The sequence below is a fragment of the Vanacampus margaritifer genome, chromosome 2 (assembly GCF_051991255.1).
Source record: "Vanacampus margaritifer isolate UIUO_Vmar chromosome 2, RoL_Vmar_1.0, whole genome shotgun sequence".
Classification (NCBI taxonomy): Eukaryota; Metazoa; Chordata; class Actinopteri; order Syngnathiformes; family Syngnathidae; genus Vanacampus; species Vanacampus margaritifer.
In genome coordinates this window covers 55,582,766-55,610,165 of record NC_135433.1, presented here as the reverse complement: position 1 = coordinate 55,610,165, position 27,400 = coordinate 55,582,766, and the positions used below count along the sequence as shown (strand labels likewise).

The 27,400-nt window shown below is 38.3% G+C and overlaps 1 protein-coding gene and 1 long non-coding RNA gene across 4 annotated transcripts in view; one reads left to right on the top strand and one right to left on the bottom strand.

Moving 5' to 3' along the window:
• nbr1b (NBR1 autophagy cargo receptor b) overlaps positions 1-20,649 on the top strand; it is a 28,301-nt gene extending 7,652 nt beyond the window's left edge. For 2 of the 3 annotated variants that reach the window (XM_077556094.1, XM_077556092.1), the window contains exons 10-23: positions 1,135-1,294; positions 2,190-2,273; positions 2,580-2,765; positions 2,878-3,000; positions 5,378-5,453; positions 5,631-5,741; positions 6,582-6,752; positions 6,841-7,089; positions 7,538-7,739; positions 8,181-8,411; positions 9,631-9,716; positions 9,800-9,872; positions 11,844-11,937; positions 13,099-20,649. In XM_077556094.1, coding sequence (XP_077412220.1) covers positions 1,135-1,294; positions 2,190-2,273; positions 2,580-2,765; positions 2,878-3,000; positions 5,378-5,453; positions 5,631-5,741; positions 6,582-6,752; positions 6,841-7,089; positions 7,538-7,739; positions 8,181-8,411; positions 9,631-9,716; positions 9,800-9,872; positions 11,844-11,937; positions 13,099-13,272 — 2,020 coding nt within the window. In that variant the 3' untranslated portion in view covers positions 13,273-20,649. The remainder of the gene's footprint in view (positions 1-1,134; positions 1,295-2,189; positions 2,274-2,579; positions 2,766-2,877; positions 3,001-5,377; positions 5,454-5,630; positions 5,742-6,581; positions 6,753-6,840; positions 7,090-7,537; positions 7,740-8,180; positions 8,412-9,630; positions 9,717-9,799; positions 9,873-11,843; positions 11,938-13,098) is intronic. The other variant, XM_077556093.1, reaches the window with a different exon arrangement.
• Positions 20,650-25,284: 4,635 nt separating this feature from the next.
• Positions 25,285-27,400, bottom strand: part of LOC144044534 (uncharacterized) — a 13,137-nt gene continuing 11,021 nt past the window's right edge. Inside the window, exons 3-5 of the long non-coding RNA XR_013291290.1 lie at positions 25,780-25,843; positions 25,629-25,708; positions 25,285-25,554 (exon numbers count right to left, since the gene is read on the bottom strand). This is a non-coding gene — a long non-coding RNA (uncharacterized LOC144044534). The remainder of the gene's footprint in view (positions 25,555-25,628; positions 25,709-25,779; positions 25,844-27,400) is intronic.

Here is a 27,400-nt window from a genome sequence, read left to right as displayed (position 1 = left end):
GTGTACCAAATCACTGTATTGTAGAAAAAGTCAAATTTCTTGCATCAAACATTATCAACAACCCAGATGATCACGAAAACTATTAATATGACCAACTATTTATTCATTTGGAGTAGGCTTGGTGATATGGATTTAAAATAAAAACTCCTGATGTCTTTAACAGAAATTCTATGAACAGGAAAGGCAAAAATTACAATGATGTTATTCAAAACAAGCGTTAGTTTTTTTTTCTCCCCCCCATCTTTCTGGAATAAAAATAAATAAATAAATCTCCTAATAATTATTCAGGCAAGGTTTCCTCACACATGAACTTGTGTCAACCTGCACAGAAATAATAGAAATAAATGTGTTTTTTTTCTCTACGGATAATGTGAAAATAAAATGTTTTTTTTTCCCTTTCATCAAAGCATGTAGGCTACTGTATGTAAACGCAATCCTTTTTATTTAGAATTTGACATGGTCAACAATTTAACATAATAAGATTGGTCTGTCGGTGTAGTATGTCTGTTGCCAGCTCATTCATGTCTTTTCTCATGTAGAGTTGAACAGGTAATGGGAGATGACTTGAAGTACGCACCTTGCATCAAAAGTAACATGTTGACAAATCACGGATGGCCATGTTTTTGACAGCGTTATTGACCCACTTTTCCCTTCACCCACACTCCTTGTAATATGGAAGAAAAAAAAATTGTTGCGTGTATGTTGTTCTTTGCTAGAATTAAACTCCATTGTCACTTAAAAAAAGAATAATAATTCTCAAGGTGTGAGAAAAACTTTTGTGAATGTGCTCTTCTCTATTTGCAGTCATGCTATTAGTGTAACCAGTGCACGTCAGGGGGGAAGCACTTTGATCTATGGAACAAGGGAATTTTTTTTTTTTTACGGGAATCATTGCGAGTCTGCGACAAACGAATTTGAATGAATAATTATCCAGCTCCAGTCTGAGTGGGAGTGCAGTTATACATCCATATAGGTAATCAAGCACTGTAACAGCAGACCACTTTCTGCAACTTTATGCCAAATTGTGGATTCCATATTATATATATTTTTGACTCTGTAATGTAAACTTGTGAGTCTACATGATTGATTAGTATAACAAAATGTAAAGTATTAAAGCATTTCATTTGTATTAAGGCGACCAAAGCGGCCCTGTCCCCTGATGGTTCCAACCATGACAGCGATATTTCTGGATGAAAACCTTCCCGATGGGACCCGTCTGCGTCCTGGAACCAAGTTCATCAAGTACTGGAAGATGAGGAACACTGGAACAATGAGTTGGAGCTCTGATACTAAGGTAACATTGAACCATTTCCCTGCTCATGGTTGTGCACATAATTATTTTTACTTGTTTATCAATCATGTTTGTAGGGGATCCTGTGGGGTGAAATTTGTATAACTAGTGCCCCAACGTCCAGCCTCTACAGCTCCTCAGTGCTGGTCCCAGGCCTGGATTAATGAGAGGGTTGTGTCAGGAAAGTGTGTCTGGTGTAACAACCTTGCCAAACAAGTTAATCAAGTGACTTGATATGGCAAACCCTGATGGGAGGACTTGGGCTTTGGGACCCAAGGGTCAAGTTTCAGATTTCCTGTGGACAAAGAGTTGTTAAGTGACATGCTAGTGTGCATTCAGACCAAATGCTACCAAGCTCATTCCTTGGGTATTGCTCCTGATCTGCATCCCTGCATGTGCATGACTGTACTCTACTCGGTGTAACACATGCAACAGAATATTTACTCTACGAGACAGTGGGAAAAAAACTATTTTTTGGGGATTAATTTAACACATATGTAAAAATAAGTTTTTTTCCAGAAGGGTTTACAGTAATTTCAGGACTATAAGGTGCACCTGACTATAAGCCTTGCTAGCTAAATTTGGGGAATACTCAACATTGTTCAAGAGTTGGAGAGTGTTCAGAATAACGCCCCAGTTGGTAAGAAGAATTGGAATTCATAACGATTACTGTAATGTCTGCTATCCCAAGAACAATGTATCTGACCCAAATAGCCAGAGTACCAGAGATCAATATTTGAAAAAGTGCTTTTTCCTTTACATTACTAAGCAAAAATCAATTAGTGGTCAAACATTTGCACCTTTTTAATGTTAATGCTCATGTTAGTTTTTGCATCACTAAATATACAAAACAAGTATCATCAGTGGTGTTCCAGCTGATATTATTTGCTTCCTCCAGCTGAAATTCATGTGGGGAAACTTGGCAGTGGGATCCGGGGATCGTTGGAGAGAAGTATCTGTTCCTTTTCTCCAGCCTGGACAGGTGAGACTCTCAATCTGGAGAATTCTGAATGGGGTATCAAGGCCTTAGTCATTGTTCTTCTGTATAAATAAACTCCCTTATACTGAGCTGCTAACTTCATTGAACTCAATTTTTTTTTCCATTGTTCTTTGCAATATTTTTCCAAGTACCTGTTCTTTTTTTCCTTTCGGCTTTTCCCTTCAGGGGTCGCCACAGCGAATCAGTTGCCTCTATTTAACCCTGTCCTCTGCATCCTCTGCTCTAACTACCTTTTGAAAACCTCTTTCCCGACTGACAGTCACTATATGTTACTCTCTGTATGTCCAGGTTGGCATTGTGAGTGTAGCATTATGTGCTCCATCTTTGGAGGGCTCCTACACCTCCCACTGGCGCCTTGCCCATGCTGGAGAGCAATTTGGACCCAGGGTTTGGTGCAGCATTGTGGTTGACCCTCTGGCCCCTGCCCCTATGATGGCTGATGGGATATTTGTTTCTCCGTGTGTCACACCACAGGTATGATAGTGTAGAGAAGTTGTTAAATGTAAGTACACAAATCTTTTATGAGGTGACAATTACAGATAGAATGCCAGTGTTAGTGTGAAAATAATATTGCGCCAATGGCCAGCAGGGTAAAAACCCAGTGCCAAAGGATGGAAAAACATGTACAGCCACTCGAAAGCAGCCTCAACTCTCAGTCGACAGCGGAGAAGAATATTACATCCCCTCCGTGGACCTGCTCACTGCACAGGTAATGATCTGTAGTCATTCAGAATGATATTCAACTATTATTTCATTAAGCTGATAGAAGAAGTCTGCTTGGAGGCACTTTAAGACCGCTTTCTATATTGTCACCTTATGGGCCTACTTTTTCTACATTCTTCTATCAGATTCTGATCCTGGCCATTTACTCGCAGCGCATCTTTAGTTTACTACCACTTGAGCGCTCACTCCACCTGCCTTTAACCCCTATTCCATTAATAATGGACTAATGAATGGAATGCGCACCATCCCTACTTGGAAAATTTCCCAATTTAATAAACTCCGACCACCACCCCACCCCAAACTACTGAATATAGTGGAAAAAATTAGAACGTCTGATAATTTTTAAGGCTTTATTCAGTACATATCAGCTCGATAATTTATTCAATTCTCGATACTTTCCCCCCCACTATATTAATTTTGGGGTAATGCCAAGTTCTTTCGATTAACATAGGTTGTCGTGAAGTCATAGAATGCAGATACTAGTAATGGACAATGACCTATGATTCTGTTTGATTTACTTGTAGTACAGTGGATATAAAAAAGTCTGCACACCCCTGCTTAAATGCCAGGTTATTGTGTTATATAAAATTTTTTAACCAAGACCAATCATTTCAAAATTTTGCTCACCATTAATGTGACCTACAACCTGTATATTCCCCACTTGATGATGACTGTCTTCCATTGTGTATTTAATGCCATGGGAAATTTGTTTGCACCCTTCTCTTTACTCATACCTTTGCGTTTGAACAATGAGGTCCCTCTAATGTGCTGGTTGCTTTCCAGGACTTGCGCTGTAAGGTGTAAACTCCATCTGAAAGTCAGGGAAAGCATAGGTCAACTGAACTGTATTTTGGGTTAATCAGAAGTACTTTAAATAGTGGCACGTGTGACTCCCCTTTACCATTGTTTTGTATGCAAATGGTTAATTCTGAACATAGCCACATCCCAAGTTATGAAGGTGTGCACACTTGTGCAACCACATTTTCTCAATTATTTTGACTTTTCCCTCATTTTTTCCCAGTTAAGTTGTACAGGTTATAGGTCACAATGGTTGAAAAGGAAATGATTAATCTTGAAACTGGCATTTGAACTGATGTTTACAGTGTACATCCCTCACATTTCAGCAACCATTGTATTTTATCTTCCCTTAGAAATTAGGTTTGGGTTTATTTCATAGTAGTATGTGTACATCTTGTAGGTATATAGCAGCATAGTTTTACTATCCGCAGACATGTTTTCAACACGCAGCTGTTATCTGAATAGGTGACTGCACAATTAAGTAGATCAAACCAGTTTAATATGATGATTAATGTACAATTCTCTCATACTGGCCACTGGATGTCTGAGCATGGAACCTCATGGCACTTCACCACAATGAACTGTCAGAAGGGTCAGCCAAAGAAATTGAGTCATTGTGCTGTGTAAAATCCTGGGCCTAAAAAAACAGACTCATCAGACAAGTGGTGCCTGCATTGCTACAGAGGTTGTTTAAAAGGGAGGTCAGCCTGTCAGTGTTGATATAATAAATTGTACGCAGTAAGTCGTGCAGTGTATAGTCATCATTCCAGAAGGAAGCATGTTCTGAAGAAAGCTTGCTTGCCTACGTCGTGATCTGGGGTGTATTGAGAGAAACACAAATTCCAACATTGTACTGGAATATATGTGAAGAAGAGCATAATCCACTTTTTTTTGTGTGTGTGTGTGTGTGGGGGGGGGGGTCTTGGGGGCGCTAACTTGGATGAATTTCAGTTTTACGGCACAGTAATGACCCCAAACACTGCGTTGCTGAGGAAGATGAAGGTGAAGGTGGCCAGATATGTCTCTGGACCTGAACCCAAATGAGCACCTGGGGCAACCTTAAGCAGAATGTGGAGGAGCACATGGTGTTCTCAGGGACGCCCCACTCCCAGGCATGGAAGTCTTCCCATTTTTACGCCCAGATTGGTGCCTATGTTTGGGCACACTTTTGGCTGGATCACCGTGAGCTGCACAAACCTGTGTTTCCAGCTATTTAGACAATAATGACTGTGCCTTAAGTAATATTCAGAGGGAAATACATCTATACAAGCTGTACACTGACTACGTCACTATACGCATTTTTCATTTCTACACAGTAGAATCAATAATGAATTGAGTTGTACAGTATGCATCTTATTTTACGACCAGTTACAGTATTGCAAGAGTGTACAGTATTTTCTTTTTCACATGACTTTATTGATATGGATTTGATTTTAAAGGCACCTCCTTGATTAGTACAAAAGAAAGTAACTATATTACAGTATCGCAATAGAAAAGTGCTGAATGATATTTGTATTGTGAAACAAAAATTCAATTGTTGCACCTCATTGCTTTGCATCTCTCAGGATCTTTTGTCTTTTGAGTTGCTGGACATCAACATTGTTCAAGAGTTGGAGAGTGTTCCAAATAACACCCCAGCTGGTAAGAAGAGTTGGAAGTAATTTGTGATGTTTATTCATGATGATTACTTGTCTGTTTAATCAAATACAAGAATCAATCTGTTAACTTTACAGAAATATAATATTTTAGCAGAAAGTCTCTTATAGCCTGAAATGATTGATCGGATGATCAACCTGCCTTTTTTTCTCTTCCACCCAGACATGACTCCCTGCATCTCCCCTCTCCCTCAAGATGTCCACCTACAGGACAAAAGCAGCCCTTCTTTAGGGCTGATTCAAGAAGAGACTGAAATCATCAACAGCATAATGGGTAATTAAAATAAATGAATAAATAAACTTTGCACACCCATCTAAAACAATTGGAACAGTGAGACAAATTGTTTTATTTTTGGTGTACACTGAATAGTTGCGATACATATAAGACTTATCATTTCAGCTTTTATTTCCAGAAACAAAAATAGATAAAAAGGGCGGGGGAAAGCCTGTAATAACCTGGCTGCATGAATATGCATGCCCTCAGTTTTGTTCTCAAAAAGAAATCAAACCCATTATCACAGTTGTTAATTTTAACTTCCCCTCTTGAAAAGTTGCAGTGATTTGTCTGTCTCATTTTGTGCAGGGCCGTGTAGACTTTTTATATTCACTGTACATCTGCATCTACTACACAACGGAACACCAAACTAAGTGAGCAAATGTATTGGGACAGATACAGACTTAGAAGCAGCATAGTTACCTTATCTTTGCCTTCATAATCGCATCAAGTCTGTTACCAGTTGTTGTTTTAGTGTATCACGTTGTTCAGACTCTTAATAAGCAGCAGCAAATTCTCTGTCGGGTTTTAGTCAGGATAATTACTTTCTCCCAATTTGACCCCAAAAACGTTTGTAATTTCTAGAGCTGGTCTCTGTACTTTTTGTCAAGTTCCAGCCTGGCCACTCCCAAGAAGGCTCAAATTATTATTCTTTGTAATGAGTGGTATGCATCTTCTGATGTATCCTCTTAACTGTTCATTAAGTGACAAGTGACACTTTTTTCTGAGTTAAAGAGACAACAAACGTAAAGACTGCTTGACTATGCCAGATCTCTTAAAATCCGCAAACTGTCCTAATAATTAGCTGTCTTTAGTCTGTAATTTTGCCTGTCCCTTTAGATGTATCTCATGGGGCGAGTTCTGGTGCTGAGGAAAGTGGCATACCAGCACAAGAGGAGGGGGAGGAAGACATCAGTGGCACTCAGTTTGTATGTGAAACTGTTATTCGCTCAATGACCTTGGAAGAGGCCCCTGATCACACCCCGATGAGATCATCCTGCTCCGGAGCAGGTAAACAAACATAACAAAAGGCGCAAGTTGGCTCTTTGACTATATAGACGTCCTGTAGGTTTATATTTTGTATTCTGCTTGCTCACAGTGGTACGTCCGGCTGTTCAGATTGGCTCTTGTGGGAAAAGTAAAGGGGGGAAAAGTGAAGAAATCTTGGAAAGTTCCCACAATCCCTTGAAACCACCAGCTATGCTGAAGTCTTCCCTCCCATCCCCTCTGAGGGCCTCCCTACCAGCTCCTCAATCTATGGTCCCAGCCCAGGTGGCTAGCCCCGGCTCAGTACCAACACTCAACACTCCACTGATGCCCTCCACACTACAGGAGTCCACCGACATCGGTGAGTGGTTGAGTGAAAGTTACATCACATTTAAACTGACGCAGATGATTAACATTTATTTCAAATCCGAAGATTAACGATCTAAGAGTTAAGTTGAAAAAAAAACAACCTTTTTATTCATTCCATGGATCCCACAAGTTCACCAAAAAACATATATTAAGAAACAGAGAAAGAGAAAAAAAAAAACCCTCTCTTCAAGTATCCATGTTGAATTTACTCCGTATCCACCCACCGCTACTATTTACCCGCACACTTACATATGAATATTACATATATTTCATATGCATGCCCATGTCTTTACTACTATTCCACACATCCCTATTTTTTTTATATTTCATTTCATATTCAGCTGTTTGTCTAATATTGTACAATCATTTTTTTTTATAGTTTTAAAAGTTTTTATATCCCATGGTTATTTCAATGTTACTTAACCTGGTTTTCAACACAGGTGAAGATGAGGGTCCGCACAATGACTGTGTCGGTGTGCAGTCCAAAGGAATGGAAAGTGAGAAAGAACCAGAGATGAAAGAGGGATTGAAGAAGAAAGCGGGCATGAGGAGTCGCTCATCCTCAACCTCTTCCGAAGAATACATTATCATCCTTCCTGACTGTTTTGACACCAGCCGGCCACTGGGGGAGTCCATGTACAGGTGTGGGCCTGTTTAAAGCGGTAGATGGCAATTTTCAAAAGAATAATTTTTCTGTAAATCTCAACTCAACTACATTTATAGAGCACTTCAAAACAACCAGCGCTGCATACAAAGTCCTGTACATGGAGGAAAAATACAGCAACATGACAAATGTCAAGCAGACTGAGGCGGGAGATATTTATTTGTTGTGTTTTGCCCTGTCATCTTGTCATCAAATTCACTCGACAACAAAAGGGGTGGCACTGGGTAAAATGTAAGCCCCTTGACATGGATGACAACAAGTGGATTCAGGTTCTTAATTCTTAATCCACAAATGCAATATTAATCAGAATGTTGTGTTTAGACTAATTGGGCACCTAGAACGACCATAGGTGCTACACAGTCCTGAATACCTAATACAAATTATTTTGTACATATTCTATATTCCTCAATGTGTTGCAGCTCTGCTCTGTCTCAACCTGGTGACATCCCCCCAAGTACACCCACAGACCCTGAAATCCTTACCTGTGAGCACTCAGATGGTACCTCCGCGCAAGAGGACAAAGAACTTGACATTACAGAAACATTGGGCAACAGCAGCGCTAACGACATGCTTTGCACATCTCAGACACTCGATGATGAGCCACTGACACCTGAGGTGGTAGCACCACCTACAACCATCCTTACACCAAGGTCAGTTTGTATGGTTATTCCCTTTAATTTGTGGTTAATTTATAATAATTATCTATTAAATAATTAATTAAAAAAGTAATTAAATAAAGGAAAAATAAATCATTATTTAAAAAAAATATTAATCAGTAATAAAAAAATATATATAAGAATTGTAACATTGATTTATGGTTATTCCTTTTCATTTTTAATAACTTTCATATTCTCTTTAATTCAGAGGAAATGTCACTTATCAACATCACATCATTTTTGTTGGTTAAAATTAGTGATAGACCCATATGTTTATTTCAAGGCCGATACTGATACCGATTACTACTAATCAACGGAGACAGCCGATAACAAATATTTCAAGCCAAAAGTCATTTGCAGTAAAAGAGAAAATAGTAGTGTCAAAATTAAAACCAAAAACCCCAAAAACTTTTCTTTTAGTTTTAAACATATAAAGAATTGACAGATTTGTTTAAAAAATATACAACAAAAATTGCAGCTAGCTTCCAGGGTCATCAGCATGTATTAAGCCAATTAAAAAATAAGCAATTAAATAGTTCCATAAAGTTTTCTACTGTAAATAAAGTTTTCCAAAATGTCAACATAATTGCCTTATTTTATTATTAAGAAAAATAAAAAGTGTATAGAGCTCCTAGAGTCAGCATAATTTTTTATAAAGTGGACATTTAAATAGATCCATAAATGAAAAGTTCCCTGTATTTCATTGAGCGACAAATGCATGCTAATGTAGCTAATTTGGGGTTCTTGTCGAGGTTCGTAAAAGGTTTCAAAAGATCTTTGCTATAAAAAATTGCCTGAATATGTTCGAAATGTGTTCACGACAAGTAAAAACTGTCTGTAAAACATCTTACAAATCCTGATGAAAACCCGAAATTTGCTACATTCGCAAGCATTCACCTTTCAGGGAGATACCAGCTTTATTGGCTTTCAGATTTGTAAAAAGGCCGATGCCGATAATGTCAAAATGCCAAATATCTGCACCGATAATTGGCCCGGCCGATAATCGGTCTACCACTAGTTAAAATATTTGCAAATAAGTTAGAAAAATCCAAGTAGCGAATCTGAGCATACTACAGCAACACCCAAGGCTACACCAATGACTGCAAGTGTATCAATCATGCTATGTGAGAGAATGGTATTTGCTTTTGCTGCTTGCACATGACGATGGGATTCCCTGATTGTGTCAATGTGGAATTGTTATTCATATTCACAGTCCAGAGAGCAGTGGGGAAGCAGCAAGGGGAAATGTTCCAGATGGGGAGGAAACACAGCACTCTGAAATGTATCAAACTGAGGATGGTAATGTTTTCATATGAAAAAAATCACAGCATTGAAATATCAAGGTTCGTGCTACATAATAGTGTCTTGTCTCTCATCCTCAGGTGCTGAAAAGAAACAGTCAGAAGGATCAGAAGCCACTACAGACACAAAGGTAGACTGCTCTGAGAATCCCAGGTAAGAATTATCCACACATTTTTAGCAGTAGTGCGGATTTTGCGGAATTTATTCCGTAAATATTTATTTATTTAGGATTTATTTTAGAATTTTATTCAGTAAATATCTTGCATTATATGGTGTGGAACAAAACCGTATAACAAACAGCAAATTAATTAACTTGATATTAAAGGTCTCATATTATTCAACTTTTCAACATACAAAATTAGTTCTCAGATGTGTAAAAGACATGTCTGTGATGTGCATTCGTCAAAATTGACTTTGGATCGAATATTTTTGCTGTCCCTAAATCAGCCAAAAAACGCTCTGTTCAAAATAGCCTGTTTTAGGGGTGTGTGACTTTTATGTAAATAGCTGCACCAGGCCACGCCTAGGCCATACCCTTCTCTCTCGAAGGGGCAGTGATTTCGGTCATGGTAGCCTTGTGCTAATGTTGTGAATGGAAACGACTGGCCATGGGAGCAAAAGAAAAGAAAAATACAGACACGCATTTTACACATTTGAGAACTATTTTAATATGTGGAAAAGTGGCATAACGTTTTACCCTAAGAATAAATAGCATGACGTTACTACAGAGACTATGTTGTAGCGTTAGTTTGTGCAATGGTTATTTTGCCGAAACCGGCAAATCTCATGCGAACGTTATTTTGCCGTGAATGTCTCAGATTTGCCGTGAATGCTTGTAGACATTTACAAGCGGTTATGAATAACACAAATGTGCACATTTAGGCCACTGCGCGGTCGCAACGTGCAAGCCGTCTCGTCGAGACCACTTAGCGGCCGGTTAGCATCACAAAGTCATGTCAACTAGGTGGTGAGTTGCCAGTCACGGCAAATTAAATCGCGGTTTGTATCTTGACAAAACAATACGCAACTGCTGCATATTATCTAACCACCGTCTGCTTTATCATATCTGACGTCTTGTAACCAAACAACCTCCACACGACAAATGTAGTTCCCACTTCAGGCACTAAAAATACACCAGTAATATGGTAGAAGGTACACATCTCTTTTTAGAAAGGATAGAGAGGAAGGCTAAATAAAAAATATTAAACTTACATCTTTCCCGTTTGCAGTCGTGTCACACTGTTGGGACCGATCCATTATATTTAAACGTGTTGCAAATCCAGCTCTGAACAGGCTTTCACTAACAAAACAGTCCTTTGAGAAATTGTCAGTACACGTCCTTCAAGGAAGCAACCACTTTTTCTTGATCATTGTTTCCCCTCTCCACAGTGCATTTGCGAGCACAGGAAGAAAAAGAAAGGCAGCCAGCTCCTCGAATTTCATTGGGCGTGACAAACCTTTACCAGAGGTGGTGCCACTAACCCGAGGGGGCTGGGTCAAGTGCACTTCCGTGTCTTTTTGACGTCACTAAGTCACGGAAGTTTAATCTGCCCGTTTGAAGCACAAAGATAAAGAAGTTGCGGACTGACTTTTTTCATACCTGGTTCGATTGTAGACAGGCCGGGGATGCATATTATTGATTTAAAAACAAAACAAAACACTAAAGTGCATTTTCATACGATGGGACCTTTAAAGGAGACACATTCTGCTTTTTCCTCAATTTAAAACAGCTCCTGTATGTCTTAATAGCAGCTTTATTTAAAATACTACAAAGATCAAGAATTGCACCACATTTTTTTACTTTGTTTTTTTTAATGAGCCACACATTCTGCCTTGTCAATGCCTGGGCAATGCTAAGTTACCTTGACGACCATGGAGCTAAGCCCGTATTTCACTGAGTAGCGAAGGCTTGTGAAGATGTTGCACATGTAGCCAAAGTTGTTTTTTTGTCAAAAGGTTGCGAAGACGTTTGCAAACAGTTTTTCATAGTTGCAAACAGTTTTTCATAGTTGCAAACAGTTTTTCATAGTTGCAAACAGATTTTATGGTCACCATCACATTTTGAATATGTTCAAAATTTCTTTGCGATACGACATATTTGACATGTTTGTTGTCTCTCCTCAGGCATCCAGGTGTCACCAGTGACCTGGTTAAAGGAGCGCTGTCAGTTGCTGCTTCTGCCTACAAAGCTTTATTTACTGGACAAGGCCCGACACAGGTACTTCCCTTTCTGCATCCTTTCTGGTTGTTCTCAATCCTGCTACTTGCGTCTCCTCTAATTTAATGATCCACAAGTGTGTGACAGCGAACTAATGTTATATGCAGTGTATCTGGTCGTGACACGTTTTGAAAAAAATATATTTATATTAAATTTTCTTGAAATCTACTTGGGTGGTGGCCAATTTACTTAGGTGGCCTGCCCAAGGCTTAACATGGTGGGGCAAACACTGAATCTATTAATGTGTGCACAACGCTGCACGTGTTTTGTTCATTGAACTTCGCTTGCAGTGACTAATCAAATGACTTAAAAATCATTGCTGTATGGTGGGTCAGTATTATTGATTCTGAAGCCCATTTTTCAGAGCTGGAATGTTTTCTGTTCCATGAAAGAGCGCATTTGTTGCTTCTTTGATGCAGTATAATGGCTTCCCTTATTTACTTGAGTGAAAAACATGATAATAGTAAGTGTTTTTTCATTACTGGCGTAAAGTTGCCAAATTTGGAATCTGCTGGCCACTTTGACCTTCCAAAAACAATGTCTTAACCTGAATGAGGAGAGCTTCTTCGTTGGTGATTAGACAACACGAAGGCGACCATGCTCTTCTGAGTATGCGCCGGTAATTGCTGAGTGTTTCTAAAGAGTACCGGAAGTCCACTCTGAACACACCTCAGACATAACGTTAATCCGAAACGGTTCTTATAAGGCAATCTTTTTCATTTCATTTTATTAGTTTATTTAACAGGAACAATGCAATCAGACATATACTAAACAAAGCTTGCAGCTGATGTTGAGCATACACAGTTTAGCAAATGTTAATTTACAACCCCCGTCCTGGTTAAGCCTTTTACACTTCATACACAATCTAAAACACATAAAAACAAAGCCACCCCTTAAAAATAATAAAATCAGTTGTAATAAATGAAAACAATCACATATGCTGATCACTCAATCAACCACCCCATTCCCCTCCCCCATGTTCATTTGCTACATATGGCTACATTATTGGTTAATTGTTAACCAATAAAATATAAGATTGTTGGGCGTGTCCTGGCTTGGGATGAGGCAAAAACGGGAAGCCCGATTGTCTTTATGTGTGTACCTTCTCTTCCAGCATGAGTAGCATTGAGCAGAGATTGATCTTGATCTGTTTTTGTGCAGCCTCCAGTAGACGAGTCCACACAAGAGACCATGATGGCCGTGCTCGTAGAGATGGGGTTTGGGGACAGACCACTCAACCAGCGGCTGCTAAAGAAACACAACTATAACCTGCTAGATGTCGTCAATGAGCTTGTTCAGCAGACCGACAATGACTGGTACTCTACACGTTACTGACCAGCGAGAGAAAGATGCAAGACAAGCATGGGGGTGGGTAATAGAACGCAAAACAGAATTAAAGAAAGCGGGGGTGTGGGTCGAAGACAAAATGTCTTATCTTTATATCATATAAAACGACATTCCAATGCTGAGACAGGGGACTGGAACCTTGTTAGATCACAGAATGGTTTCTCATAAGACCCATGCGCAATATAGCATAAACCCTACAATACCTAAACCTAAAACGTACACACCAAATACTAATTGCCATAGCATAAAAATCAGTGGGAGCCCTCAGTTTGTTATTCATAGTTTGGAACAATTTAAAGGCCTCATTGGATTGCCAAGGTCCAAACCTGTAAATTATGTATGCTGCTGGGTTTAGCTGTTGTCTGCTTTCTCACTCCCTTATCTTCTATGTCCTCTCTAGACTCGTTTAAATTCCTTTTTGTCTTCTTTAAATACTTATTTTTGCTTTTGGACTTGGTCGGGCGTCAAAACTTTGCCAGAGATGATAGTGAGAAACTGAGGAGTGATGGGATCATTTATTTTCAATCTAAAAGGTCCTGTGGAATAGGGATGAGAATTTAATAAGAATTTCGTCATTCCGATTTCCATATGGATTTTCTGATCGATTCTCATTGAGTGAGGAAATGAAATACTACAAACGATATATGATATCCCTGATGTCATTATCATTATTTTATATCATTATATGATGTGATAATACAAAAGATGTTTTGGCATAGTGCTGTGCAAAATGGACCAAATATTCTGTCCTCATATAGGTCATTTTATATCCCACTAAGGATATATATTGCGTTATAATATTTTCTAATAAAATAAAATGAATGGCAATATTCTTTGACCGTTCCTCCATTTATTTATGAACACATTTTATATTGAAAACCAAAACGGATAAAAGGTAATTAGAAATACAATAAAACTGAAATATTCAGTGGAAAAATATCATTCAAAATATCTGGTACTACTAGCAGTTTCCAAGGAATGTGCCCTGTGAGTATCCTTTGAGCGCATTGTAATTTAATGTAGTGTACAATGCGGTCTCCATTCATGATCTTCAAGCAGTGCTGTAAGGGAGTATTGTAAAAAGAAGGCAATCTCTAAGTGCCCACGCCACAGTGAGAATTTCTTGCAGTTCCTTTTTAAATGTACTTTGCACATGTACATCTACATGCCTTGTAAACCGCACACCTCTCTCTGTGCTGAATTGAAAGGAAATGAGGGGAGCCACTTCCTTTGGATGGCTAACAAGTTGGCTAAACCTTACCCCCTTCTGCCTGTGCCAGTCTATGAAAACACCAAAAGAAAGAAAGCTCCATGCATGTTAGATTGCGCTTTGCACTAGACTCTCATTGTGCATAAACATAGGGCCCTCAGTGTGTCACGTCGAGGGGAAGAAGAAGTGCCAACTCTTCCACTAACGTCTTAGGATAGGAGTTAAGTGTTTAAAATATGTTCCTTTCCTGCTTTACCTTCCACCAAATTTAAATACCTTATGCCACACTACAACACTTGCTGTTTGTCCAGTACTTGAAGATATCATGGATACTCACAGGCTTTGAAAAAAATATTCTGTGTACACTAGGGCTTATGATTGCAATTTAACTTTTTTTTTTCATTATAGGGTGTTAACAAAAAGACAAATTAAGCATTATTAATACAAAAGACCATTTATCTACTACAATTCAGGTGTAAACTTACTAAATACTTTGATGTGCAGTCTAAGCGTTCACCACAACAGCATAATTCTGCCACATACATGTGGCTTAAACAACATAAATATATACTAAATCAGTAAGAAATCAAACAAACTAAAGTGTGGACTACAACAATTTTGTTTTGCCACTTCAATATATCAAACTTTTCATGTTTCATGAAACATGATACACTATGTAAATATGTGGACTGCACTTCTAAATACTGAACATATCGTACATCAATAAATACAGTACATATTTCAAAAATACAACTTCTCAAACATCTCCAGTTAGTAATATCGCACATGCTTAAGTGCAGGAAAAGTTTATATGTTCTTATATGTAACATCATCAAATTTCAAAAGCAAGTGGTGGCTGCTGCAGCAATAGTGAAGCCACGTAATTTAATGAGGAGGATCATAATTTCACCTCTTCAGTTTAATTCATGAACTCGGATGACACAACATAAGGCCACCTGCAGACGGATTTATTAGGGGTGGGAATCTTTGAATGTCTCACGATTCGATTCAGATTTTTGGACTTGCGATTCGATTCAAATCGATTTTCGATTAGGAACGCTTTTTTATTCAAAAATGATTTGATTGACAATGATTTTTGCTTCAATCTATAGATGTGCAAGGAATTGTATTGATCTACTCCAGTCTGACTCGCTAATGCTAATTAGCGCACTACTCGCGGCACTTTTATCACTCAAAAGAACGGCTCCGCTTTTTTTGGAATAACTTGATCGTGACTTTTTCCTTCTACTCTCTAAAGTGGCTATAGTTTAACAGCGTATTAGACCGCTTGAAACCACACTGCCCCTCAGTGGCCAAACCGGGTACAACATGAACAGGGCTCCAAATAAAGGCACACACAGACAAAGGCAAGACAGTATAAAATTATTTGAATAAAATCTATTTTGGGACTAAAATCGATTCTGAATCGTACTAAATGATTCTTATGAGAATAGATTTTTTTGGCACAACCCTAGTATTTATCCTCTTAATTTGTGACTACCCTCCACTCCCATTTATTTCTGAACGCAGCTGTTAATCATAAAAATGGAGAAAGTACAATCTAAAGAACCCCAAGTAAATCAATAAAGGAAGAGTGAAATTGAAATGATATACTATGCTAAGTATCAGCCTCTGGAGAACATTTATAACATCCTCAGAAAAAGTTACATCAAGCTCTTGTGTGACGTAGTTGGCTTTATGCACAAATGTTAATTTAAATTTTGTTTGTAATTTGCCCAAGTGAAGGCTTGGAGTTCCGTGGTTAACTAAAAGGCTTTCAGCAAAGACCTATGTCAAGTGTGCTGCTCATTTCCAGCCACTTGTGTACAATTTATAATCTGTTCTATTAGTTGTACCCATTAAGCTTTGTTGTATTCAAGTGCGACTGGATCTGTTTTGTTTTTTTTCAGTTGTTTACATGCACTGTATGTCCTACACTGGAGTATATTGCTATTCCTTGTTTGTATAATTACACTGTCCTCTTATTTATTAACTGCTAATATACTGTAGTTGAGCTATAAATAGAAAAAATATCCTCATTTGCGCTTTTCACTGATACCCTGACTGCTCATAAAAGTTTGCCTTATATGATAGCAGGCACTATCTTATCTACTAGTCTTATATTAAAATGACTATGTTTTAGTTTTTTTTATATATAGTGAAAGAAATAGTATACGCTGGACACCACAATTTTAGCACCACATCACATTTTAATGGGTCAGTTGGTTGAATTGACAGATTACCAGAGTGTACCAGCTGTGAGTACTACACTGTTCAAAGTCTACGCTTGTCCCCCACACAAGAACAAGATAAATAATGCAACACATTTTGACACTAAATCGAGCATCACTTTTTCTTTCAAGGCAATAAGCAAGGCTGCAACCAACAAAGCGGCTTGTTTCCAGCCAAGTAGAATACTGGCCTTTGTGTTATGTGGGCCTGAAGGCAGTTAGATTTTGGCTGAGTGAAAATTGTGATCATAGCATTTGTGTTAAGGATTTTTGTAACCTAAAACAGCTGTTGGCTTTTTGGCAGCCATCATCGATCGAATGCCTATTAAGCCCCCCACTGTGACATTTTTTGGAATTTGTTTATGTCCATAGCAAATCAGCCATGGCTCTGTCCTCTTCTACTGCTAGACTGCTGTACACTCTGTTACAGCGGAAATACAGTGTGGCATTACTATGAGATCACAGGTACAGTGGGGATCAGAAGATCAGAAGTTTGGGCACCCCAGGTAAAAATGTGAGAAAATAAAAATAAAAAATAAATAAAAGTTTGATTTTATTTCCATCATTTACGCTTTCAAAATAAAATAAAATAACTGCGTCTGCAAACGTTTGGGCACCCTGCAAAGTTTTTAGCATGCACCTCTCCCTTTGGAAAGTTTGTGACCTGATAATGTCATGGATTGTTCACAATCATCGTCTGGAAAGATCAGGTGATGTTGATCACAAAGGTTTTAAATGGCCATAATGATTTGATCTTGCCTCAACAATTAGTGAAGACTATAAAGCAGAAAAAAATGTCAGGAAAAGCCGACATGAAGAACTGAGCAGCCTCACAAAGCAGAAGAACGCGATAAGAAGGTAAACACAGGGTTTTCAGATGCCAGTATCCTCTGTTCGGGATGTAATTAAGAAATGAACAGCGGGAGTTCAGGCAAAAACTGGAAGACCAAGGAAAAAAAGTTAGCACATTTTGGATGCTAACTTGTTAACATCTGTGAAAAAGCTTAATGATAGGTTGCCTTTTACAAATGGATAAAGATCATAAACACACCTCAAAATGCACCGCGGATTACATCAAGATGTGTAAACAGAAGGTTTTGCCATGGTCTTCACAATCTCCTGACATCAACAAGAGCGTTGTGTAACACACTACCCAGAACTCTTAAAAAACTAAGAACAAAAGACTTTTGTCAGGAAAAATGGCCAAAGACACCTCAAACAATAATGAAAAGACCCTTGGCTGGCTACAAAAAGCGTTTATTAGCTGTGATACTTGCCAAAAGTGTCAGTACAAGGTGGTGTTAGCTTTGCAGGGTGCCCCAGCGTTTGCAGACCCCGTTATTTGGTTTTCTGTTATTTTGAAAGTGTAAATGATGGAAATAATCTCAATCTTTTTGGGACATGTTATAAGAACGTCTCATCTGTAATTTGATGCCCTTTGGAGATTTTTCTATCTTTACTTGGCTTGTTTATGCACAAGTAATACCAATTATTATGTGGGGTGCCCAAAGTTTCAATCACCACTGTATACGCAGCGACGACTCTAATTTCTCTGTGCAGCCATGTATCAACAATCATTCCAACGCGACAGGGATCAAACATAGCAAATAGGAGGGCCTAAATATTTATTTTAATGTTAAGCAATGTTGAGCATGTATAGAGATTTTAATAATAAACATAACACTATCATCATCTAATGCAAACTTGTTTTAACAATCAGGCCTCTCTTTTCTCAACCATACTACCTTATTTGTATCTACTGTGTCCCAAACATTTGTTCTTTGTAAAAGCAAAGGTCTCAGTGGTCCTCAAAATAATTGAGATAATTAAGATAGTGACTTTTTATTATCACTCTAATCTTTGAGTGGCTTCACTTACATATTAACAACCACGTTCACACTGGCTTCTTGGTAAATTGTTGCATCAGAGAGGTAACAGTTGTTCCGTGAGTGGGACATGGCTTTCTAAAATGTGCATTCAAACATCTGCATTGAGATAATTAGATGTGTGGACAGTCACAATTGTTTTCAACTCGCACTCCCTTACACACTGGTGGTGTGCCGCCTCTACGCCTTACCTTACACACGATACCTTACACACAGGACAGCCATAAGGTGGAAAAGGGTAGGCTTTGATGGCCAATGTGAAGGTACTGTTACCAGGTGTATTTATAAAAAATAAAAGCGCACATCAAGGCTGGAAAGTTCCTCCTGCCTGAAATGATATTTTGAATCGTGTTCAGGCTGTTTCAGCCAAATGTCTTCACAGTTGTTGTCAATGATATTGTCCATTTCTGCAATTAATGCTTTTTAGACTTTCCAACTTTTTCTTTAAAATATAACACGACATTGTTGACTCTTCTGCTTTCTACGTAGCATATGTTTTCAGGAATCACAAAAGGGTGAAATGACTTTATTTGATTGATTTATAGGATATTTTTAATGGGCCATTGTATGGTAAATTATATAATCACTTACAAAATCTGTTATGTAAACAAAAAATAATTTCTGTAAATTTAAGGTAATGGGGACGATGAAAAAAAACCCTGAAATTAACCTAAGCAATAATTAGATAGTCTTAGCCACATACAATCAAATATAATATATAAAACTGCTGATGAAAATAAGAAAATTTTGATTTTACATTATAAGGTGAGTTGAGGTAGACCTTGAAATATGTACAAGGATTATTTTGAATTCATTATGTGTCTAATGCTGTATTCGAAAGGGAGTATTGTGTTGTGTGACCTTTAGTGGAATATGTTGAAAGACGCAGTTAAATCACTCAGAAGTGGAATTCAATATTTTTCATTAAAACTATTTAAAGTTGTGTTTTGTTTTTCCTTCACAAGTGTGTGTATATAAATAGAACTATTCAACTTTTCAAAGACTATCGAGTGACTTGATCGACTTAAAGGCAGAATGAGAAGGACTGATCAGTTTGTTGACAGCATGCAATAGTGTAGTGGTTGGTGTAATGTAGAGCTTCTCAACCAGCCATGTGCCATGGCACATTCATGTGCCACGGGAAATTATCCAATTCCAATTAATTAGTCCCAAAGTTATTTATTTAGTACAAATAATGCAACCTTGTACGATGATCTATGCCAGTGACAGGTAGAACAATTATATGTTCTTCTAGATGGCAGAAGGTACAGAATATAAATAAACGGTGTAAAATCTTCAAACATTTTTTTAATTTATTTTTGTTTTTTTAAATATGTGCCTCAGCAACGGTTGGGATTATTATTTTGGAACAAATTTTCCAGCACATATTGAAAAAAAAAAAAAACATGCATCTCCTGAAGTTAGATATGTACAATGGGAAATGCAAATTGTACTAAATATGATCTAATCTAAGTGTGAGCAAATAAACTAGAGTTTGCAAATACTGTATAAGCACACAGAGAGGTAATTAGACCCATTTTTTTCACTCTTCTGTAGCATCTTTGGCTACCTGCTTGGATGCAAAATATATTGTTAATCTACGTGTATGTGTATTAGTGTTCTGTGTTATTAAGGACAATCCTTTTCATTCTGCCATTTAAATTGAGATTGATTTTTTAAATTGTTTTGGTCCTGTGCATTTTATGCTTAAAATGTATAAAGAGCTGTGGATTGATGTATTTTTAGGCTTAATATGCAGTGTTTGATTGTGCTCTGCTGTATGTGTGTTAGTATTTTCCTTTTGAGTTTTTGACATAATCTGTTCAGAACCTTTTTTAGATTACATCTAAAGATTACTTGAAAATAAATCGGAGTTGATTAAATCAAGTAGTGTAATATGTTTATTTGCATAAATACTACCTAAACATGTCTATTTGAAAAAATATCTACTGTATATCTTGTAATGGTACTTTTGGTTTTTAATGGTTGTTTGGCAAAGATGGCAACTTCAAATAAAACATCACGTTATACAACTGAATGTGGAATGTTGCATTTTATGATTTACAGTGGAATCTTGAACCTCAACCTCAATCTTGGTAGACTGCCAATACATCCCGTTTCAGATTTGAAAAAATGTTTGCTATTGGAAATTATGGAAATGTAAATAAATCTCCTCCAAGGCAATATTGTCACCGTTGTAAAATTGTTACAACCAATAACCACAATTAATATTAAGATATGAAAATACTCAAATACGGCCTGGTTTCACAAATAGATATATTAGTTACATTTTAAGTCAGTCGTACACCTTGATGAAGCTTGTTGAGAATAATTAATTGCCTGTCAAAAATGTATCTTAATGATGCATTGCGGAGTTTGCTACTTTTTTACTCCTCTGGCCTAAGTTGTAACTGCAGTCTCTGTGTCAAGCTCGTCATGCACTGTGCGCGTGCAAGTACATGCACTCGAATAAATTCTTCGTTTTTTCAGTTTTCCCGAACTCTGAGCAGGAGTTTGGGCTGTGTTTGAAGCCGGCTTCTTGTTGTTGTTTTTTTTCTTCAGTTTCCATCCCAGTTGTGTTGTATGCAGCGAACACAACACTACATTTACAGAGGGACGAGCATGATGTCAACTTCCACCACTCCCCACCCCTAAGAAAAATCTTTAACATTACTATTTTAAACTCCTCAATGCACCCATATAGTTGCACATTTTGGATGTCCCTCCAAAATTGACCAATTTCCAAGAGGCCAACTGACATTCTAGTACATGTGACAACATATCTCCCATCTTAAGCATACTGTATGTCTGGGCTGTGCATTTAGTGTAGCACAACTAAAGCCTTATCTTAGAGCATAGGTGTCAAACTGCGGTCCTCAAGGGCCGCAGTCCTGCATGTTTTGGAGGTTTCCCTCTTCCAACACAAGCTGATTCCAATCAGCAGGATCTTTATCAGGCTTATGCAGAGCTTGCTGATGAGCTGATCATATATCAGCTGTGTTGGAGAACGGAAACATCCAAAACCTGCATGACTGCGGCCCTCCAGGGCCGGAGTTTGACACCTATGTCTTCGAGAGAACAATGTCCAAGTCGGCTACATTTTGCAAATACACACTTAAAATTAGTTCAATGATTTATTATTGATATTTTTTCTGTAATAAATTTTAATTGATAATTAATTACTTTATTTTCCTAATATTTAAGTGTCGTGGTAATGCACGATCTGTGCATAATATTAGAATAATATTAAATATGGCCAAAACCTTGTACCTCCAAAATCGTCACTTTCCAGGAGACCCCAAAAACGGAATTTCTGTTCAAACATTAGTATCGCATCATCAAAGAGAGGGCCATTTTCAACACTTTAGATGGGTTGTAATTCGTAAAAAAAAAAACACATGTGGACTGACCAAAAGTATAGATTTTTGAAAAAATATTAAATTTGCCTAATTGTGTCTTAGGAGGTTTTGACCCGATGCCGGCGATATTCTTTTAATAAAACCTATAGCTTTTTTTTTCATGAACACAAACTGTTTTTCTTGTCTTTGAGAGTGTGGTGAGTATCTTGATGTTGCGATGTTTGAACGAAACTTGCCAAAAAAGCAACACTTGTTACGTGTGCACACCCTCACAAGCCTGCGCTGCTCAGTGAGATATGTTCTTAAAGCTTATCTGTGAATTAATCACAAAGGATATAAGTATAAGACAGACATGACTCACTTTATTTATTAACATTTTACTTGTCACACAAGTATGAAAAGCAGTTAAACAATGCAAACAATGCAAAATGTCAAACAAACAGAACACATTGCCTTAAATGTCTTAACAACAAACTTAATTAAGATGGAGTCTTCCTGCGGTTACAGTCTTAATGCTCACTTTACAGTAAGCTTTTTATTTGACCATTTATGACTGAAATGCCTTCTAATTAGTAGATTAACACCTTAGCTGTTCACAATGGGTACTCCTGCAAGCCTCTGGCCAATAGTTTTCAGACTGGAATCGGGTTAGAATTTCCCGCGCCCTGTCTGCGGATGTGATGTGGGTGTATGTGAAGAACGGTATGTGCAGTTTCATTTTTCGTCAGCAGGTAGCAGTAGCGAATTGAAATGGAATATTCTACTTTCAGTAGCTTTAACACTTTGGGTAATCAGATTTCTTACTGCCACTGCAATATGCAATGAATGTGGACTAAACAAATAATGTATTATATTTGCAGATGTGGTGTCATTTTCCACTATTAAATGTACGTGGGTTTTTTTATGACCACATTGCCTATTTAAATAGATCATAATTTGTTTTTGTGGAGGGAAAAAAAAAACCTGCAGAAATAATATTTCCCAGTTACATAACCCGTTGTGTTCTTGGGCAAGGCACTTCACACACATTCCAGTGCTACTCACACTGGTATATGGAAGGTGCGAATGTTTGGTGGTGGTCGGAGCCGCCCACTGGCAGCCACGCTTCCGTCTGCCTGCCTCAGGGCAGCTGTGGCTACTTAAGTAGCTTACCGCCACCACAGTGTGAATGTGTGAGCACATGAATAATGTATTCATTCCATTGTAAAACGTCTTTGAGTGTCGAGAAAAGCACTATATAAATTCAATGCATTATTATTATTATTATTATAACCCATAATAGCACTTAATTCTATTAATGCCAAAAGCATGAAGCAAAATTAGGCCTGGTCCATAAGTAGGCTGCTTTTGCCCTATTTTTGCTCCTTTCTGACCCAGGAAAACAAAGAACCATAATCTAATGCTTTAAAAGATTATCCTGTGGTCTGAGTTGTGTTAAGAATGAATTTGTCACAATAATAGAGTTTGAAACTAATTGGACAGATTTGGATTGCTGACTGCTAAAGTGCACCCAGCTTATCGAATCCTACCCCAACCCAAGGACCTGATTTGTATCAGGTTTATTTGTGTGAATAGATGCACACACTAATCTATGTACTAATTGTGTCTGAAAATTAAAGCACAGTTCATTGGGCGCATTGAGGGAGAAGTATATACTTGGGGGTCGGGGGGCACGATCCACCCCTGCATAGGGCAAAAAAGGGTTTTGATTACCCAACTGAGCTTTTATTGCCATCACACTCACCTCCAAACGGCTCAACTGCAAGGCAATCTGAGAATCAGCCTACTTTTCTTACTCCAATGGTCAGGAGGAGCAGGAGAAACAGAACTGCGTTTTGCCCGACCCCCGCGAGGGGTCATTGCTCCCACCGACGATGACCACCCCTGGTCAGCCGCTGCGTCCTGGTGAGGCGCAACATCGGTTGTGTTCACCGGAGTATAGACCGCACCAGCAGCTGGGCGACAGCAGTCAGTGCGTCCCTCTTTGGGCAAGAAGGATCACACAGTGCTTACAGCGAGCGACGGTGTCCATAGCAGCCTCCAATCGACACGCAATGAGTGCGCAAGTCAACAGGCTGCTATCTTCGCGTGGGAGAGGGACGAGAACCGGCCTCTTCCCCAACGGAAGAAACGTATCCACAACGTACTCACAGCAACACCTAAGTGGTCGTGAGTGTTGTCATAAGATTGCTGAAGTCATGACAGACAATATCAAAGCCATCAAACAACATCAAGCTAGAAAAGGATACCACCACTAGCTAGTTGTATTCAAAACAAGTCAAAGCAACCGTAGGCAAGACGGCAACAGTTGTTGACTTACACCCAACGTACTCACAAACTTGATGCTGCACTCAACGATGAGGCGCAGAAAACATGGAACAATGGAAAGGGAGCTCCAGCGTCCGTACATATATTCCAAAAGCTAAAAAAATACACCGAAAATACCTCGCTGCCCCGATCAAAAAGATCACAGGCCACCAGCGACGGCTGTGAAGAACAGTGAGTGAACCGCCGAGAAGGTCAAAGAGACCGGGTTCCGGTTACGATCCTCTTTTATATATGAGGATCACGTCAGCCGGAACCCTGGAAATGTCATTTTAGGAACTCTTTCTCAAGTGGGTGGGGGATTTCCGTGCTGTTTCAGCACCGCCACCTGGTGGTCAGAAGGGACGAAACGAACGACAACTCAAAAGCAATGTCTTATTTTCATTAGTTAATTTTCATTCAGGTTTTATTTAGCACTAGTTTATTTTCTTTCTCTCTCTCTCTCCCTTTTTTTCTTTGTTGATTTAGGAGGTTCATGATCATTCATTACAGAACATTCCATCGTCTTCAGACACCACGCTGTCGCTATCTCCTGGCCAGTTTGAGAAATGCTGTCGTTGACAACTTCTGGTAATGCAAAACAAATAGATGAGATTAGGTTTCCCATTTGTATCTCACTCGTGCTATATCCTATTTTCGTTTTAGAAATTAAAATAAAAAATGTAACTATTATTAGAATTTTTCTTATTCGTTCCAGTCATCAAACAAGAAAATAAAGCTGTATTTTAATTATGTTTCTATTTAAATCAGATAACGATAACAAATCTTTTTTTCTTCTGTTTTTTAATATATAATTCCAAAAGTAATATCCTGTGACCAAAAGGAACATGGACTTGGATTTACAGCTCAGTTAAAGAGGACATAATGTAATCTTTTTTTGTGTGTGTGGTCATTTTACACATGAACTTTTCAGTGCTGTAAATGTGGCATTTCCTTGAAAAATGGATCTCTCCAATAAAAGACAATTCAATGTATATCTATATTTTAATATCAAATTTGGTTAAATTTTAATGCGCTCTTTTGAAATCAAAACCGATTTTCTGATTCCTTTTTTTTTTCGAATTGTTATGGTATATTTGGCCTAAACTGGACATAAAACAAATATCGTTTGATCAGCATCTGTTTACATGTCCAATCAAATTCAGTAAATCAAGCACATGCCAGGTACAGTGTGTGTAGTCATGTGAGGTAAGGTTATCTTCAATAAGGTAACAGAGAGGACCGCCTCTGTCTCACCACTGCTGCGTGTACTGCAAAGACTGTAAGAAATGGATTCTCTGTAAATCAGAATGAAGGGGATGAATAGTTGAGAGAGAGACAGACTGATACCCACTAAGTATCTGTTGGGGATCTTGCCGCTGTGATCAATCGGTGCCTTCAGCTCACTTTTACAATGGGGACATTGGTATCCAGCTGAAAATGATAAACAGTGTGACTTTGGTAGAGCTGGGAATTTTTCCAGAGAATTAAGAGGTGCGGTATACCTGTTTGCTCCTGTGATGAATTTGATTCATTTGTATCACAGCTGGTCTCACTTTTTTTCAACAACTATAACGAGAAAGAGGTGGGTTAAAGCCATTAGATTATGTTCCCCTTTTAACTAACAAAACCTTAAAATTCATGATACACCACATATGTGAAGACATACATAAGCTGATAAATCAAACCCATGCCAAAAACCGCACAATCACATGTCAAGAGCAACAGGATACATGTGCTCTGTCAATTGTTCACACAGGAAAAAACGTTGACCTCATGCTGGAGTGTCACATGTCCTTGCTCAGCTCCACTGTTGTTTAATAATATAGTAGACCAAGCAGAGTGTTGGTTCACCAAGTAACAACTGACTTACAAAAAAAAAGAAGAATGAATGACACCTCCTTGGTGGTCCTGAGACTTTTCATGTATACAATTTAAAGCTGTAATATGACAATGATCTTGTTTGTCCATTGCTTTAAAGCAGTGATTCTCATTGTTGTACAAGTACCACTAGGCTCTCTCTAGTGGTAAATGAAAGAAACACAGAAATAGAAATAAATAACATTTACAACATTTAAAAGATTAAATGAATTACAAAGTAACAGTGTGTATTATGTAGTGCCATCTAGTGGTGAACTAATAGAATGCAATGATTTTGAAGCATGTGCACTAAGGTGCGGTCAGAGAGACTACACTTCGCAAGGCTACCACCAATTCTATCCATACTTGAATCGGTGTACCCCTTTGGGGTCGGGGGTTGTGGACAACGGACATGCTAATCCTATTCATCAGCAAGGGAATGCATGTCCGACATCTTGTCTCGGGAACATGCATTTGTCGACGAGTGCAACTGATCGACTGACATCCAGCAATTACTATTCGCCGTTGGAAAGTGAAGTGAGTGTACGACAGCCGTATTGGTTGATGGAGAAGTGACTGGCCCACAAATTGACTGGCTGTTTGGGAAACTCATGAAATTCCCAATGGTATCTGGTCGACTCTTTCACTATCCATCTCTGCCATATATGAACCGGTATAACCCTGTGTGACACAGTCTCCTCCCCCCTTAGCCTCCAACTGCGTTCCCAGTAGAATCCTTGATGTATTATATGTAGAATCAAGGCTTCTTGACTTATCATTGCCTTCAGCGAAAGTCTTGTAAAGTTCTGATGGGAATTTTCACCGGTTCTTTTATCTTTGACGTTTGCTATAGTCTTCTAAGACTAATGACCAGAAGGCTGCAGGTACTGTTTCAAATATTCCCCACATTGTAAACCGTTTACTTTGGTGTAAAATTGGGAATCATGTGGGCAATAGTGTCCGCCATTTTTAAATTTAGTCTCAGTTTTAGTTTCAATCACGCTTGTTCGTTTTTTTTTATCATAGTTAGTCAACCTCATCCCGTTTTTATTTAGTCAATTTTTAGTGAACTATAAATCTAGCATTTTAGTCTTTTTTTAGTCCAAGAAAACATAATTTTATTTGTCTAGATTTAGTCAACTAAAACTGTCAACGTTTTAGTCTAATTTTAGTCAGGACAATCATTTAAAGCAATGCTAAATGCGATTTTAACCTTTAATTCATATTTTCATAATTTTGCTGATGAAACATTGATTTACGGCTAGA